At 34.7% G+C, this 16,155-nt stretch overlaps 1 protein-coding gene across 1 annotated transcript; it reads right to left on the bottom strand.

Moving 5' to 3' along the window:
- Positions 1-1,702: 1,702 nt before the first annotated feature.
- On the bottom strand, positions 1,703-5,916 carry LOC113743917 (protein FAR1-RELATED SEQUENCE 5-like). Its single transcript, XM_072056262.1, has 4 exons — positions 3,970-5,916; positions 3,594-3,674; positions 3,358-3,429; positions 1,703-1,774 (listed from the first exon to the last, which is right to left on the bottom strand). The coding sequence occupies exons 1-4, from the start codon at positions 5,914-5,916 to the stop codon at positions 1,703-1,705; spliced, it is 2,172 nt and encodes a 723-aa protein (XP_071912363.1).
- Positions 5,917-16,155: the final 10,239 nt, after the last annotated feature.

Below are 16,155 nucleotides of genomic sequence, written 5' to 3' on the forward strand. Positions count from 1 at the left end.
AATTGTACTTGGCATATGTATATGAACCTTTTGGAACCAAAACCCTTGAGCTTGTGGCTCGAGGCGACTTTCGAGTAAAGTTTGTGAAGTTTGCAAAGTTTGTGAGTTCATGGGCCCGATCTAAGACCTGTTTGGACTATTCGAGCCGGTTAGGGCTTGGTCGAAGTCAGTCCAACTTAGTCTGAGGTCACCAAGTTTGTAGGTTCATGTTATGAACCAATTTTGTGAATCCGGTTCACCGAGAAGGTGACCAAGTTTGTGACCCGAGCTTGTGACTCAAGCTCAAGTTTGTGATTTCGTTCGCCCGGGCAAGTTTGTGAGGTGACTGGCCAGTGAGGGTGATAAGGTGTCGGTGGGTGTACAAGTGAAGTTCTACGGACCATTAAGTGTGGTCGACGGAGTGTCGGCAGGAGATCATGCATGGCATATGAATTGGCTTTGGAGCCACCTGTATCCTTATTATGTGATGTTACTTTTCTGCTTTTGCTTTACTCTTACTGTGTAACTGTTGCTACGTGAATTTATGCTTTCGCCCCTGTTTACTTACTAAGCATATAGCTTACCCCGTTCCATTTGTTTTCCTTAGCAGGGGCCGACGCGGGGACTTTTGGTTCGTATACTAGTATAGGTAGATTGGCTTGTAATAGTTGAACAGTTAGGATGTTTGTTTTTGTTTTGGTGGTTTGTATAAGGACCCTTCTTAGGGTCTACCTTTTGCTGGTTATTGTTATAGTATATTAGAGCGGTTTGGCTTGATGCTTTTGAAGATGTAAATAGACTTTTGGTGGTTGTATATATTATGAATCGTGTTCTTGTGGCTTAGAAGAGTTTTATTAGCTTTAAGTTTTGAGTCCTGGCGCGAGCTAGGCAGGCGGCCCGCCGATACCCTTGGGTTCGCCCTTGGGAGAAGTGGGGTCGTCACAGTAACATATCCCTAACTGATTGTAATCCATTATGTACTGTTCGTTCTTCTTTTTGGTTGCATTGTAAAACTTTGTTTTCACGTTACAAATTAGTTCTCCAAGAAATCATTTTCGTATGCGCACATATTCATTGGTTATGTTTTCGTGACTTGACTTGACCATAATTGAATTAACCTACAAACATGTAATACCAATTGATGTGACTGTGATACATCATCTCCATGGTGCGCTAAATTCGTCAAGCGATGCAAAAATAAACGGCCAAAATCATAATTTTTTTTTAAAAATAGCCCAATAATAGCCCAATAACCAGAACAAAGCGGTCAGCATGTACTCTACATCGTCATATTTTCTACATCTTACCTTTGACGGTCCGTTCAAGTCCAATAAATGTGTTATTAAAGTTCCTGATTGAACGGAATAGAATGGTATACATATCACGACAGCCATTCTCCTGTCATGGTAGATTTACTGAAAAATATCTGATAAAAAAAAGCGCGTTCATTTCTATTGTAAAATCGCTATTTCAATTTCCTACCAGCTTTATAATCTCCTAACAATTTCATACAATCCAATAGCAACTATTGATGACTACAACATATACATGCGATTACAATTGTAATCCACTTGTCTAAATTTGAAAAGAGTGAAACATCAATGGTGCCCGTACAACCTCCTAGATAAGTTGTAACTGCATCTTACTACTTGTAACGTACATATGTAGCATTCCCATGTTGGGACAACCACTTAATGTCTCGTTCAAAAGTTATAGTTATACATCATTCATTAACCTCATTCTCGGCGGAGGCTACGTCAACGCGTACTTGCAATCCCTGGGTGTTATTTCTTCCCTGAAATGCGTAACAATCACAGATCACCAACTATTATTCATGAAACATACGATTAATGATATACAATGTCCAAGTAACCAATTAACAACATTACAATTGAAATATGTGATCTAACGATAACAGTTTCTCACTTGGGATGATGGTGTAAATACATGATATTGATCAACATCACAATGTGTTGAAATTGTCACACGCTCCTCCTGTAATTTTATATTGTATACGTATTCGTCAAGGTCCCTAAATCATTAACAGTGCCTATATTGCCATTTCATAAAGTTAAATTGGACTAGACAATATAACAAAATGATATATTATACCATTAAGATATTTCTGACGGAGTTATGCTTGAAAAAAATAGAAAATTGGGGATGCATCCATTCTGTAGGGACACTTCCAGGAGGCCCCTGATTAGCCAAACGGAGGACCTTCGAATAATAAAAAATATCATGTTATTAAAGCCAGCATACATTAATTACACAATATGCATATTTTACAACGTTCGGTGCCCACCATTACAATTACAGGAAAAAAGTAGCTCTTATGTACGAACAACAATGTCTTCAATTTAAGGGTTAATATCAGAAACCTCTCCTGAAGTTTCTTCTAATCACAGCTAGCTCCCAATTTATTTTCCGAATCACACTAACCACCCCTGGAAGTAGGATGTGCCAGGTTATCCAAATTAAAAGGTGAGAAATTACCCAAATACCAAAAAATAGTAGCCAAATTTTTAACGTGGGAAAATGCTGAAAAAAAGATTGAAAAAGAAGATTTTTTGGATTTTGAAAATAGCAAAATTGATTCAGGTATAATTAGTTCCGAAAATTGTCTGTAAGTAAACTTTACACGAGATGATCTATGAGGTACAATCAGTTTACACAAATGTACGTTATGTTAAAAGTTAGTTACTAGACTATGTGTATATATATGTATATCAAAGGTAGTGTAATGGAACGCATAAATTTGGAATGATTATTTAGTCATTTGATCAATTTGTGAATCTCCCATTAGTGGATGTGTAATTTTACTTGTATGAGTAGTCCTTTTAATTTGTGAATACTTTACACGGAGTTATCTATGACATACAATCAGTTTATAAAAATTTACATTATGTTACATGTTAGTTACTTGACTGTGTATATCTATAAAATGTAGTGTAATAGAACACTACATTTAAAATGGTTATTTAGCCCTTTCATCAATTTGTGCATCTCCCTATAGTAGATATGTAATTTTACTTGTATGAGTAACCCTTGCTTGTCTGTCAATACTTTACACGGAGTGATGTAATCTGTACAATCAGTTTACGAAAATGTACATGATATTTGGTACGCATTAATTGGCTAAAATTCACTATTCATTTTGGGGTACGGGCACAAATGGAGCAAAAATAAATTCTCTCTCCTGCAATTCATTTTTTATTACCATTTTCAAATACAGGGGCTGACAACTTACCAATGTTGTCATTCCAGGGGTGCTAAGTGTGATTTCGAAAATAAGGGGGGTGTTAGGTGTGCTTAGAAGAAACATCAACAGAGGAAAATGATATTATCCCTTATTTTAACTACTAAATGAATGCATACCGTCTCACTTTCATCGATTTCGGGAGCAACCGCGTTTGGAGGGCCGTTCACAGTCTGGCTCATTGAATGCACCTACGAGTTTGTATGGGCCAAATCATTGTATAAGACAAACAAAATAGGCATATCAGGAGGGATGACGGCCGTAACAACATCATCACACAATGTAACAAAAACGTAACTATTATGTTGTACAAACATCCAAATAAAAGCAAGAGTCATGAGCATTTTATACTAACCGAAACAGAGTCAGTAAATGAACGGCATCCCATAAACATGTGTTCCTCAACTGAAACCGACGTCGGCTCTGATTCTGAGACCTATAGTATTGACACGGCAATAATATTACTTCATGCCTGAATGGTACCTAAACTTTGTTCAATAGTATAACGATAGTATTATTTTACCATAAATATTTTCCAAATATCAAAATTGAATCCATACCGTAGTCTGTGTAGTCCTTGATAATCTAGATTTTCTTTTTACTCTGTCGAATTTATCGATCTAACTTCGCTTCACTCTACTTTTCTTGCCGCCGGCTCGTTTTTTAATGCCTCTTGCGACTACTGCCTCTCCCATTTCATTTACAATTTCAATTTTATCACGTTCCTCCACATTCAAAATTTTTGGATTTTGCAAAGGTTGCCCTTCGTTTTCTGAGAGGAGCAGCTCCACTTTCTTTGCCAAATCGGATATCACAGTGATTACTATTTTGCTGGTGTCCTCCGACATTGCTGCTCGAGCTGCGACCTTAATCATGGCTGGAGCGAGCTCCCGATAACGAGTTGAAACTATTACTTTTGGATCAGCCACAATTTCCCGTCCTTGCCGATCAAAACAGTCTCCAGCCCGGGCTCTTTTTGTCCATCGCCTCTTAACGTATTCACGAGGAATTATTTTTATACCCACGGTATCAAACACCTTCAACGCGTGCCCACACAAAATGCCTTCATTCTCGTATTTTTTGCAACTACAACGTACACTTACATCATTCCGATTGAATACCACTATTCTTTCAACTCCTCCATCATACCTCATGACCGTAAACTCCACAAACATCCCTGCATCTTGTTGTCTCAATATAACCATAGCTGTTGATTCACCATACTCATTTTGGAATGCAACAAATATGGTTGGTGAATACGTCTCTGATGCATGCACAAGCATAGGTGTTTGCCTTAACCCTACCATGCGGAGCTTTTGCCTCATTTCATATTCTGCGATCAGTTCATTGTGTCTCTTTTCATCAACCACCCGATTGAAATGTCTAAAGAACTGCACAAGATCATGATCCAGTTTTAAATGATTTTTTATTGCTGCATTTAGGCTTTCACTCAGTTGGGTGCTTCGCATTCCCGCTGTCCATCTTTCTTTCATCATGCACCTTGCCCATTTGTCACGAATTCGATACAATCCGGAGAGCCATTCATTATTTTCAAGATTGTGTTTCTTCACCATCGCCTCCCAGACCCTATTGAATTGTTTCACTTCTTCAAACTCATACATGCAGGCACCAAACATGTATGGCAGATCACTATTTTCCTTGTAGTGATTGCCATGATGTTTCATAAAATTGCGCCTTATGTGAAACGTACATAGACCGTGAAATGTTTCAGGCATGACAACTGATAGAGCGGCTGCCATGGCGTGATCTTGGTCTGTTAGTATAGTACTTGGACGCTTTCCGTACATTGCTTCTAGAAATGTACCAAATACCCATTTGAAAGAATCTATAGTCTCATCATACATAAGGGCAGCACCGAATATCACCATTTGCCTATGTTGGTTAAAACCCACAAATACTCCAAGTGGCCGGTATTCTTTATTTGTTTTGTACGTTGTGTCGAATGTGACTACGTCTCCAAAAAAGTTGTAGTCAATTAACATTCCTGCATCTGCCCAAAAAATATTCGTTATCTGCTCTTCACAATCCAGCTGTACGGCATGAAAAAATGATGGATTCTCGAGTGTTTGCTCTTGAAAATAATTCAGCATGCTACCTGCTTCTCCATATTTCAAACTCCTTTCCTGTCGAGTACGAAGATATCGTTTCAGGTCTTCCCGAGTATATCCCACATTTTCCATCCCACCTGCCTCCTTTCCCATAAGCTCATGGCTCTGCTTCAACGAAAGCCCAGCGTCCTCGCTTATTTCAGCTTGGAATCTTTGAGCCTCGCTCACTTTTCTTTGTGATGGCATCATGTGCGAACATTGAGCAATGTGCAACTCATGGTCATGCTCTAAGATAAGGTCATGCACACGGTACTTCATTGTGGCTCTAAGCAACACGATAATCATTTTAGCTCCACACCCTGTTTTCGTCGGCGCTCTTGTCCTCTTTGGCATCACATCACCTTCGTACTTGCGCTTCACCCCTTCCTTGCAGCAACTATATCTCCTAGACGTGGTCACGCCGTCTTTGTCTTTATTCACATAGTCTTTACGTACACTAAAACCCATTTTAAAGGCGTACTTGTTGTAAAACTTGTACGCGTCCTCTTCAATGTTGAACTCCATTCCTAACTCAGGGGTCCGATCTTCTATCAATTTTCTGCAATCCATTACTTCTGCTCTTGCCGGTTATGCATCAAACGCCTTAATTTGTAACACTTTTTGAATAGTACGCACATAAACGACAACATAAATGTATATTACCATTCATAATGTGTTATGAATCACACATTACTCGTATACAAAATCCTAATATTACGCTTATCAATATGATAAATGATTCACAACTTACTTTTACTCTAAGATAGCATGAATCTATGTACAAATATAACTCCATGTACACTAATTTATACGGACTGTAATGTATTAGTCACACGATGTAAGTCTATTTTAACTGTATGTACATCCACGCTGGTGATTATATTTTGATTCTAAGTTCTTTACCTCACCGGACCTTATGTCATTCGTTAATGACAACCGTATAAGGCAACTCCGCATTATGTACTATTTCTACATTTTGAGGGCCAAACAAGCACTTTCTACTCATTGTAAAATATTTCTTACATCATGTAATTTACTTCCAGTGTAGCATTCACCCATTTATTATTCACATATATGTCTTTTCCTCTGTTTCACCTCATTCAACTCTACGCCTCCATTTTATACACATTGCATGGTCAGGAGAGGGGCAAACTAATATTGCCCCATGAGCATGGACCAACTACTGCATGCACAATGATTCATATCAATTGTAATTCGGTGGCTATAACGTGTAACTAATTTACAACAGAATGTACATTAATTCACTTGTTAAATGTGCCTTTCGTTTCTCTCATTTTTCCTAATTTTGTTCGCCGGTTTACTTTAATACATACACCTACGTCTTCCAATAACTACTATCCCATTATAGTCCATCACTCAAAAGCTGAATGCTCACAAACACACGGATACGGTACACACACAAATATAGTGCAAACTTCACTATTCTTCTATCATCTTCGTATTATGTCTTCAGCTGACTCTAATTTCATCATTCATTTAACTGATGTGCATTTGGGTGACAAATTATTGGCCGCACTTACTGACATGGTTCACTCACGTTACCTTAGTCTGCTAAAACGCTTTGTGTTTCACCGAAATCGGAGAGCGTGGTTGCTTCTGCTATTCGGTTAAAGGACAAATTCTGGCTTCGTGAGATGCTCAGTTCTCTGTGTTTGCTTCTACCTTACCGCCTGCTTTGGTTGCATTCAAGAATGAATACAACACTCTGAATACCCATTTCGAAGACCACAACTGCTTCTGCTATTCAGTTTTACGGACAAACTCTGGTTTTGTCTCTGTTTGCTTCTACCTTGTCTCCTGCCTCTCCATCCATTTTTCTGTCAATTGCCACCTTCATCAGAGTAGACTACACCCACTTCACCAAGAAAACACCCAGTAGGTCGAATCCCACCGGAACTTCAGCTTTCTACCTTCAGTGAGCGGTCGGTCAGAGAACACTACCTTCAGAAGCACTCTTCCCTCAGTTTTGTTTTCTGCGCCTATTTCAAAATTTCAGGTTGAATTTCAAAATTTACTTCTCTTCCGTTTGCTCCGTCTGCTCCTGTTTGGATGTCAACATTATTTTATTTGGAACGGCACCGTTTTTGTGGCCTGCTGGAGCCTTGCTGACTTGGCCCATTTGTCTCCACACGTTTTTCATTGTGAGGAGACCGTTCCCGCCCCGCCCCGTATCCGTGTCTCAACGTATTGCAAAGGGGCCACTGGGACGTCGCGCCCGCATTAATTAAACTAACCAGGCTTTTAGAGTCTACCTCCACCAGCACGGGGCCCCTGACTAGATCCTTACACAGCTAAAGACCATGTTGCAAAGCTGAACTTTCTGCCATTAAGACATCCATCTCCCCAAATTCCTTGTAATAAGCAAAGATTAATAGTTGTATTTGTTTTAAAAGATTTTGGAGTCTATAAATACTATCAATCTAGTAAGTTATTATTTAAACAGTTGAGTTGAGTTTTAAAAAATAGGCTTGAGAGAAAATCTCAAAGTTGAAATTTGTGAGTTATCATGAACGAAAAACTACGATTTCATATTGTTATTATTGAGTTTTGGATTAATAAATTATTAAATATTTGTTTGCATATTTATTCTACTTCTCTTTTCACATATTTTTATATATATCAAAATTGCTTCCGCTATAAGCGTATTTTTTCCTGGTAACATATTTGACTATCACGGCAGACATCTTGCTTGAATCACTAAATATCCTACGGACAAATAACACAAAACATTGGCAGGGTCATGCATTTTGTGAGGCCCCCTTTCGGCCAGTTCAACTGCAAATTGCTCGCAAAGTGGCCTAAAGGACATTGACACGCACGCCGAAAATCAATCTTCCAATATGTACACATGATGTATCCTGAGCCTCAAATGGCGCATGGAACCCAATGCACTTGTTATTTACTAAGGCCAAGGTCCATGAAGTTTTATTGGCCTAGCTACAACTAGAATACCATTGACAATGAAGTCTCTATAGTTGTAACTTTGATCACTCATTTTCTTTTTCTTTTATTTTTTTTTTAAGCAGGAGAATTCAAACTCAAGATCTCTTACTTACACTCTTTCTCCCGTACCATCCAACCCATCCCTCCCCCCATTGATCACTCATTTTCATTTATTCAATTACATTTATCTTCGTATAATATGGGATCTACTATTCCAAAAATAATAATTTCAAAGTTCTTATGCAAAGAAATATATGAAAACTAATAAAAATGTATATCCAATACAAATCAAAATGTATTTTCTCAATTAAAATCTTTCTTTTCTAATTTAGACGTAGATTTTCTAAGATCCAAAATCAAGTAGTGTATATGTTTTATCTATTATATCACTAACTCAATCCCTATCCACTGTCCTAACCCCTTTTGTTTACTTTTGGACTTACTTCATTAAACTCGTGTCTCTTGAAATCTTTTGGAAGCTAAACTATCATTGAAAAAATAAATTCTATAGACAAGTGAAAGGTTACTATGATAGAAAGTACTCAGTACCAATATAAACATCAAATACAAATTCTGGCTTTATTCTCCATATGCTAGCCATAAACATAAGAAATTAAATTGAGAAAAAGATAAAGATAGAGAAAGGTTATGTATACATTATTATTTTCTTATGAAAAATATTTAATTTTCATGAAGTATCATTTGAAATTTTGGAGATTTGTTGTGTAAAAATAACTTTGGTAACTTTTATTTTTTTTAACAATTCTTTCTTATGAAGTAATTAGTCATAAAATGCTGATGTTTCAATAGTTTGTATTAAAATCAGAATATGCATATATTAATTTCACTTATACAAAATTTGAATTTCTTAGGATATCTAGGATAATTACTTATTTTTGTAGAAAATAAAAAGATACGTTTAAACCCCAAAAATTTTCACAAGGGTAAAAAAGAATGAAAGAAGAAAAAAGAGAAAATGAAAATGCAATACTAAAAGTTTATATGTAGCTTGTAACTTTTAACTACTTCATAATAGAGAATTTCTATTTAAAATAGAATGCTTTTACAGGGAAATAAAAATGTATACTTAAACATGAAAAAAAAGTCTTTAGTACATTATTCTCAACATTTGTAGCGTAATAGAATGGAAGTAGAGGAAAAAAATATAATCATAGAGAGAAGGAGAATAATGGAAAAAAAAAGGTTCATGTAACAATTTTCTTCCAATGAGGGCATAATTGTCTTGTCACTAGACTCGTATAATTGACTATTAATTGTGAGGGAGCAATTTATAGGTCATGTGAACATGCGGTTGAGTTGCTATTGACCCCTAATTAAAAGGGTTAATATGAAATTAAGCCAATAAAAGAAGCACTTTGCCTCCTTGACTTAAGGTCAATCTTACCGAATACAAATTCTATCAATTTTTGGAGTCTAATATCCAACATACCCCATCAGCAAAATTGACTGCCCATTACATCCTTGGATAAAAATTATGCTGCATATAGGTAGAATTATTATTCGTAACAATTTTGCCGTTACAAAAAATAATTTGTAAACACTGTTAAACCAAATTCATCATAAATCAAACAATTCTATGGTTAAGTCAAAAGTCTAACTTTGAACAATAAAACATGTATTTTCACGCATGAATAGTTTTATACTTTTCTCGATTAGAATGATTTCTTATCTGTTGTTTATCACCTAGTAATATTATTTAAATTAACTAGTCATGTACAGATCACGACGAGCCACCCAACTTGGGAGAAGCTAATATACGATAGCAATACCGGCCAAAAATATTTATTTTGAATATGAGTAAGATAAGTTTTTACTTGATCGGAGCTTAGTTAGAAAATTTTTTGATTATAATATATTAGGTTCATGAATAGAGAATTGTGTTCTACATTGATATAAGAGATGAAAAAGAGCGATTAATACGTAAGTAAGGACCCGAAACTTAACCATTTAAACTTTTGGGTCAAAGTTAGCTGCTTGACTTACATATTAGACCTCTTTAGTAGACTCTCGAGGTGTTTCTCCCTAACAAGTAGTATCAGAAGACTCGCAACTCATGAGCAAGTGAGTTTTTCTTGGAGTTGAGATGATAAAAATTATTTTCTTGATGATGGATCGAAGTGCCAAAGAGTTTGGCTAGAGCTTCTAGTTGCAAGTTTGGGCTACTCATAAGCAAGTGAGTTCTTCTTGGAGTTAAATTAGTAAAAATTCTCTTATTGATGATAGATCGAAGTATCGAGGAGTTTGGTTGGTATTAGACCAAGTACGCCAAAAGTTTGGCAGAGGGTTCGGTTGGTGTTCAACCAAAGAGTTAAGAATCGGCAGAGGTCCAAAATCCTATTTGAATGTTGAAGAAAGTGAATCTATGATTAGAAAGAGAGGTGACATTGGGTGTTAAAATGGACTTATATTTAGGGTTAAATTGGACTCAAAAAAAGTGGTTAATATGTAAATAAGGATCTCAAACCTAGCAGTTTAAACTTTTTAGTCAAAATTGGGTTCTTGACTTATATATTGGACCTTTCTGATGGACTTTTTCAAGGTGTTTCTCCCTCACATAATTTTAATATTCATAATGACATTTAAACTATTATCTACAAAAATGACTTGAGAAATTGGTCAATCAATAAGTTGCTTATTTTTTAAGTTGAGAAGGATAAATTGCAACTTGGTTGCTAAGTTTAGTAGGGTTTACTGCATAACCCTATTTTTCTTTTCCGAACTAATGTACATAAATAAAATATTCAACGCGTCCCGAGTGAAACCACTTAATCCAGTTATAAATCAATTCCAGCAAATACACCAGATAGATGACTTGCACATCTCACGTCTTGGGCTTTCTGCAGTTTCGCATGTCAATTTAGCCTTTAGAGCAGAATAGTAACATCATTCCAGGATTATTCCAGTGAAGCAATCAAGAAAGACTTAAACAATGATGAGATATTAAGAGTTTGATGCACAAATGTTTGTTCTTAATTAATACCTGAACTGTTCTAAATTAAGTGTTTGGATAGTACATTTATTTCAAATAATATTTCACTTGCATTATAAACACATTTTTTCAACTATTTTTTTTATCTAACATATATCATATTACAAAGAGTGCTACAGTAATTATTCCAAATAATATTCTATCCAAACACGCATAAACCACCAAAGTCATGCACGTGCAAGAACTACAAGATTCCAACTAAAATTAATGCTGATGTGGGACAACAACCAAGCAATGTAATGTACGCAATCCTACACCAGTATTTGTCCAAGAAACTTTACTCATTGAGGATTTTAGTTCCAGTTATTTTAAGCTTATGAAATATGGGGAAGAAATTACAGGTTATCGTGAATTGTTAGAATTAAACAACACAATGTTCAAGAATTCAAAGAGAATTAACTGAATTAGTAACCCCAAAACTCGTGTGCAAAATTAACTAGTTATAAACTGGAGTTTGGCTTGGATAAATATTAATTATCGGATTTCTTAGTGTCAAAGGATTTATTCCCATCAAAAAGACACTAGAGGCAGCTGCCCATAAGACTATTGTCCAGTCTTAGATGCATGGCCACTATTTTTTATACAAATACGTTGAGGACATCATGTTATATTGATAATCAACTATGTTCAGAACCTATTCATTTCATATTTGTCTAGTTAAATTGCCCTAATAGAAAATTAATTGTTGAGGGAATATCTATAAAACATAAGTCTTCATGCACTTTCCAAGAAATTTCATGTCTGTATTTTGATCTTGACTTCTCAACTAAACTATAAACTGGCACTTGTCAGAATTCATTAATTTTGCCCACTAGTGTAACATGATCGAAGTGTCTAGTTGATTGTGAAATAATTCTTAATATTCTACTTTATAATAAATAATTGAAGACACAGTACTGCAATCCAAAGAAGTTATCCTGTAACTGCACTCCATGTGCCTGTCCTCCCATGATAAATTGTCTCGTATCCTTCCATGCAATTTATTTAATCCATCAAAATAAGATATATCATAAAGCTACAAATCCTATCTTATAACCCTTATTATTACCTTTAGAGCTTTTATTAGAAGAATCATTGGCTAAACTCGAAGGTTCATCCGGTAACTTGCCGTTATTGTACTTGTTAAGTATTTAATATATAATATCTCTACAATATGGTTTAGTAGAAGATTTTAGTATACATAAACAAAATATTGCATGTACTCAAAATACAAAAATATTGTTTGATTATATATAATTTATACAACGGCTATGCCAATCACATACAATTATATTATTCTACATTGTTAACAATTATACCATGTCCGACAAGGCACAACTTGCATAGACCCCGTTTTACACCAAACTTCCCTTTTTGTAGGTCCATTTAGGCATCCCGAGTTTTAAGTATGCTTTGAGCCTTGATGACTCCTTTGAGTGTACAATTCCTGTCCTAAACCCTAGCAAGATTCATATATACCTTTACAATACAAGGAGCCGGAGGAAATTTGTATAAAATATAATCTAGACAGACAAGTATGTAAGTAAACCATTCGAAGGAAAAAGAAACCTATCAAATTTATTTCAAGAATTATTTACGTAAGGCATAATCTTGATAACATACTTTTGGTTATTATTAATATTTTGGGAAAATCGTTCAAAAAGTTCCTCACATTTTACAAAATAACTTTTTACACCCCTTACTTTTAAAAGTGTACTTTTATGTCCCTTACAAATTCATATTGATTAAATTTTGTCCCTATTTAGGTTTCCGACTAGTTTTTTTATTGGAATCCATCACGTGTCTTGCACGTGATCATTTTTTAAGGGCAAAATTGTCAAATCAAAATTTACATAATTCAATCCATAGTCTCTCACATTTCACAAAATGAATTTTTTTGTCCCTCACATTTCACAAAATGAATTTTTTCATCCCTCATATTTTACAAAATAAATTTTTTCATTTCTCATTGTTCATGTGTATGAATAACTTTTTTTTAAACTAATTTATATATCTATTTGATCTCATATGGACAATACAAATAGCATGTAATATATCTCTATTTAATTTTCGCTTAAACATACTGTTTATGTGAAATTAAAATAGATATATATATAGGGGTTTAAAAAATTGTTAGTTTTTCACTCATGTTCATTCCTTTTACTCGAAAATTGAAAACAAAGAAGACATTTAATTCTAAACATTATCAAGTGTTTTATCGAATTAAATTTAGACAAAAAAAATAAACAAAGGAAAAGTATCACAAAAAGAAGTAAGTGATTGATACTTCAAATTTTAAAATAATCATAAGGTAAGAAATTCAATTGTTGGTCTTAAAGGTAGCGAGTAAAAATTTCAGATTTAAATTGTAATTTGTTAGCATGACTATAGAATTCGAATTAACACCGATTAATTAGATACTCTTATTAAACAACTCAATAAATGAATTATTACTAAAATAGAAAAGATTACAAATATTGAATAGATTCACATGGTGAAATCACACACACACACACACACACACATATATATAGGTTTAAAACAAAATTATTAGATTTAAACCCATGTATATATCAATCTGTTTAGGTGAAATCAAATAGAGATATATTATATATTATTTGTACTGTTTAGATAAAATCAAATAGATATATTCATGAATTTAAAAAAATAAAAACTATTCGTACACGTGGTCAATGAGAGATAAAAAAATTCATTTTGAGAAATCTGAGGGATGAAAAATTTATTTTGTGAAATGTAAGGGACGAAACGATTCATTTTGTGAAATGTAAGGGACTATAGATGGATTATGTAAATTTTGATTTGACAATTTTGCCCCTAAAAAATGATCACATGCAAGTCATGTGATGAATTCCGGCCAAAAACTAGTCGAAAACCTAGATAGGGACCAAATTTGACCAACGTGAATTTGTAAGGGACGTAAAAGTACACTTTTAAAAGTAAGAAACGAAAAAGGTCACTTTACGAAATGTGAGGGACGTTTTGAACGATTTTCCTTAATATTTTCATTTACAGTACTATTAATCTTGGATTTTTATTGAAGTTTTAAGTTACTTTGGTGTTACGAAAACCCTGTCACTGGTAGATGATAGACCTACCAAATGGGACCTCCCTCTCTTCCTTCCACCTTAAAGAAAAAAGGAAAACCAACAGCACTTGCCCTTTTGATTAGCTTGGAAACTTTAATACCCAGTGAAAGCGAGACATGCACCCATCGGAAGCAATCCCAAGTCTTCAAATCAAACGTGAAAGTGTTGGAAACTTCAGGCTGACAGATAACTTATTTGGAAGTTCGGTTACACTTTCCTTAGCCATTTTCATCTTTTGTTGTACAACTTTGGACCATTTATGGGAGTTAATGTCATAAGTTCTTATCAATTCCACGTTGTATTGTTCCCGAATTCTTTAGCTTTTGGCCGAAAAATTCTGATTGTCCAGCCAAAGTATCAGTAGGTAACGTTTTGCATCTCTGGCACTGACAAGGCAAATATCTACCATTCTTGTATTCTTGCTGCTTTTCGCTGGAACATAGACAAATGGTATGAAATTTCAAAAAAAAAAAAAAGGTGTTTGCTTTATTCTGAAGCATCTTCTTCGTCCTGCATTTAGAAAATCTTTACATCCATTTTAGCTTTTGAAGAAATGTCCAGTCTTGAATATGACTTTAGTGACTCGGTTTAGCATTATATCAAAGTAGCAATTGGCTATAGTGGCTGCTAATGGACATTAGGTTGGGTATCGATCGTGCTCCATTATACAGAATTAGTACTGAGGTTAATTAGGAGTTGAACATCTTACAGTCCTCTTTCTCCCAAGTGAGTTAGTATATCTAACCAAAAATCGGGCGGGGGAAGGGTTGATTATGCTTTCATGCTTTGGAAATTTAACTTAAACAGACTGTCAAGAAGTGATTAAAGTTTGGGAAATACTTTTCATGGGGAATAGGAACTCTAGCTGCCAATATGGATTGTTAAAGAGAAAAATTTTGGGGTGAATTAGGAAAATAAACAAAATGGATTTTGCGAAATATGACTAAAATTTTCAAATCGAGAATTTTCTATATCAGTTCAAACCAACTATTTGGCAAGGATAGTATTTGTTTTCTGACCAAAGAAAATGTTTCAAATAAGATTATGAAATCCACTAGTTTTACTTTTAATACAATCCAAATAAAATTGTGGAGTATTTATTTGTTGAATTAACTATGTCGAAGACCAAGTAATGACTTGCTCTCGGACCGAAATAAAATTTTTAAATCATTCGCTATAAATGTAAATTTTACGAATCTGTTGATTGTCGTAATTAAGTAGTTAGCCATAAGGTAGAGGTGCTGCGAGGATTAAGAAACATGAGCTTCGGTTTGCAAGTTAACTTCATGATTAGCACATGGTCAGATTATGTAATTGTCCTTTTATAAAAATAAAAAAAATTGAATTAAGTTAAATTGTTTTCGTTGAACTTTTGTGGGCTATTCCAATCAACATCGAAATATACTAGGACAATTTTTTAAATTTGTAAACTACGGACAGAATTTAATTTTAATGAAAAGTCAGAGAACAATTCGGTCTAATTATCATGTAATGGGTACGAACTTGAGATACATTATTTTCTTATTATTGAAAAATTCCAACCACGTCAAAAACATAGGAAAAGGAATAGCGAATACAGAAGACGGGAGGGATTTGCGAGGGGAAATCATTTTAATTTGAAATATTAATTTCTTACCCAAAGTATACTACATCATATACTTTAGAAATTAAAAAAAAATAATTCATTCTTGCTAAACAAAACCAGAAAGCAGCTCCTGCACATGAGATGCTTTCCAGTATATAGCCATT

Source organism: Coffea arabica, chromosome 6e (assembly GCF_036785885.1).
Source record: "Coffea arabica cultivar ET-39 chromosome 6e, Coffea Arabica ET-39 HiFi, whole genome shotgun sequence".
Taxonomy (NCBI): Eukaryota; Viridiplantae; Streptophyta; class Magnoliopsida; order Gentianales; family Rubiaceae; genus Coffea; species Coffea arabica.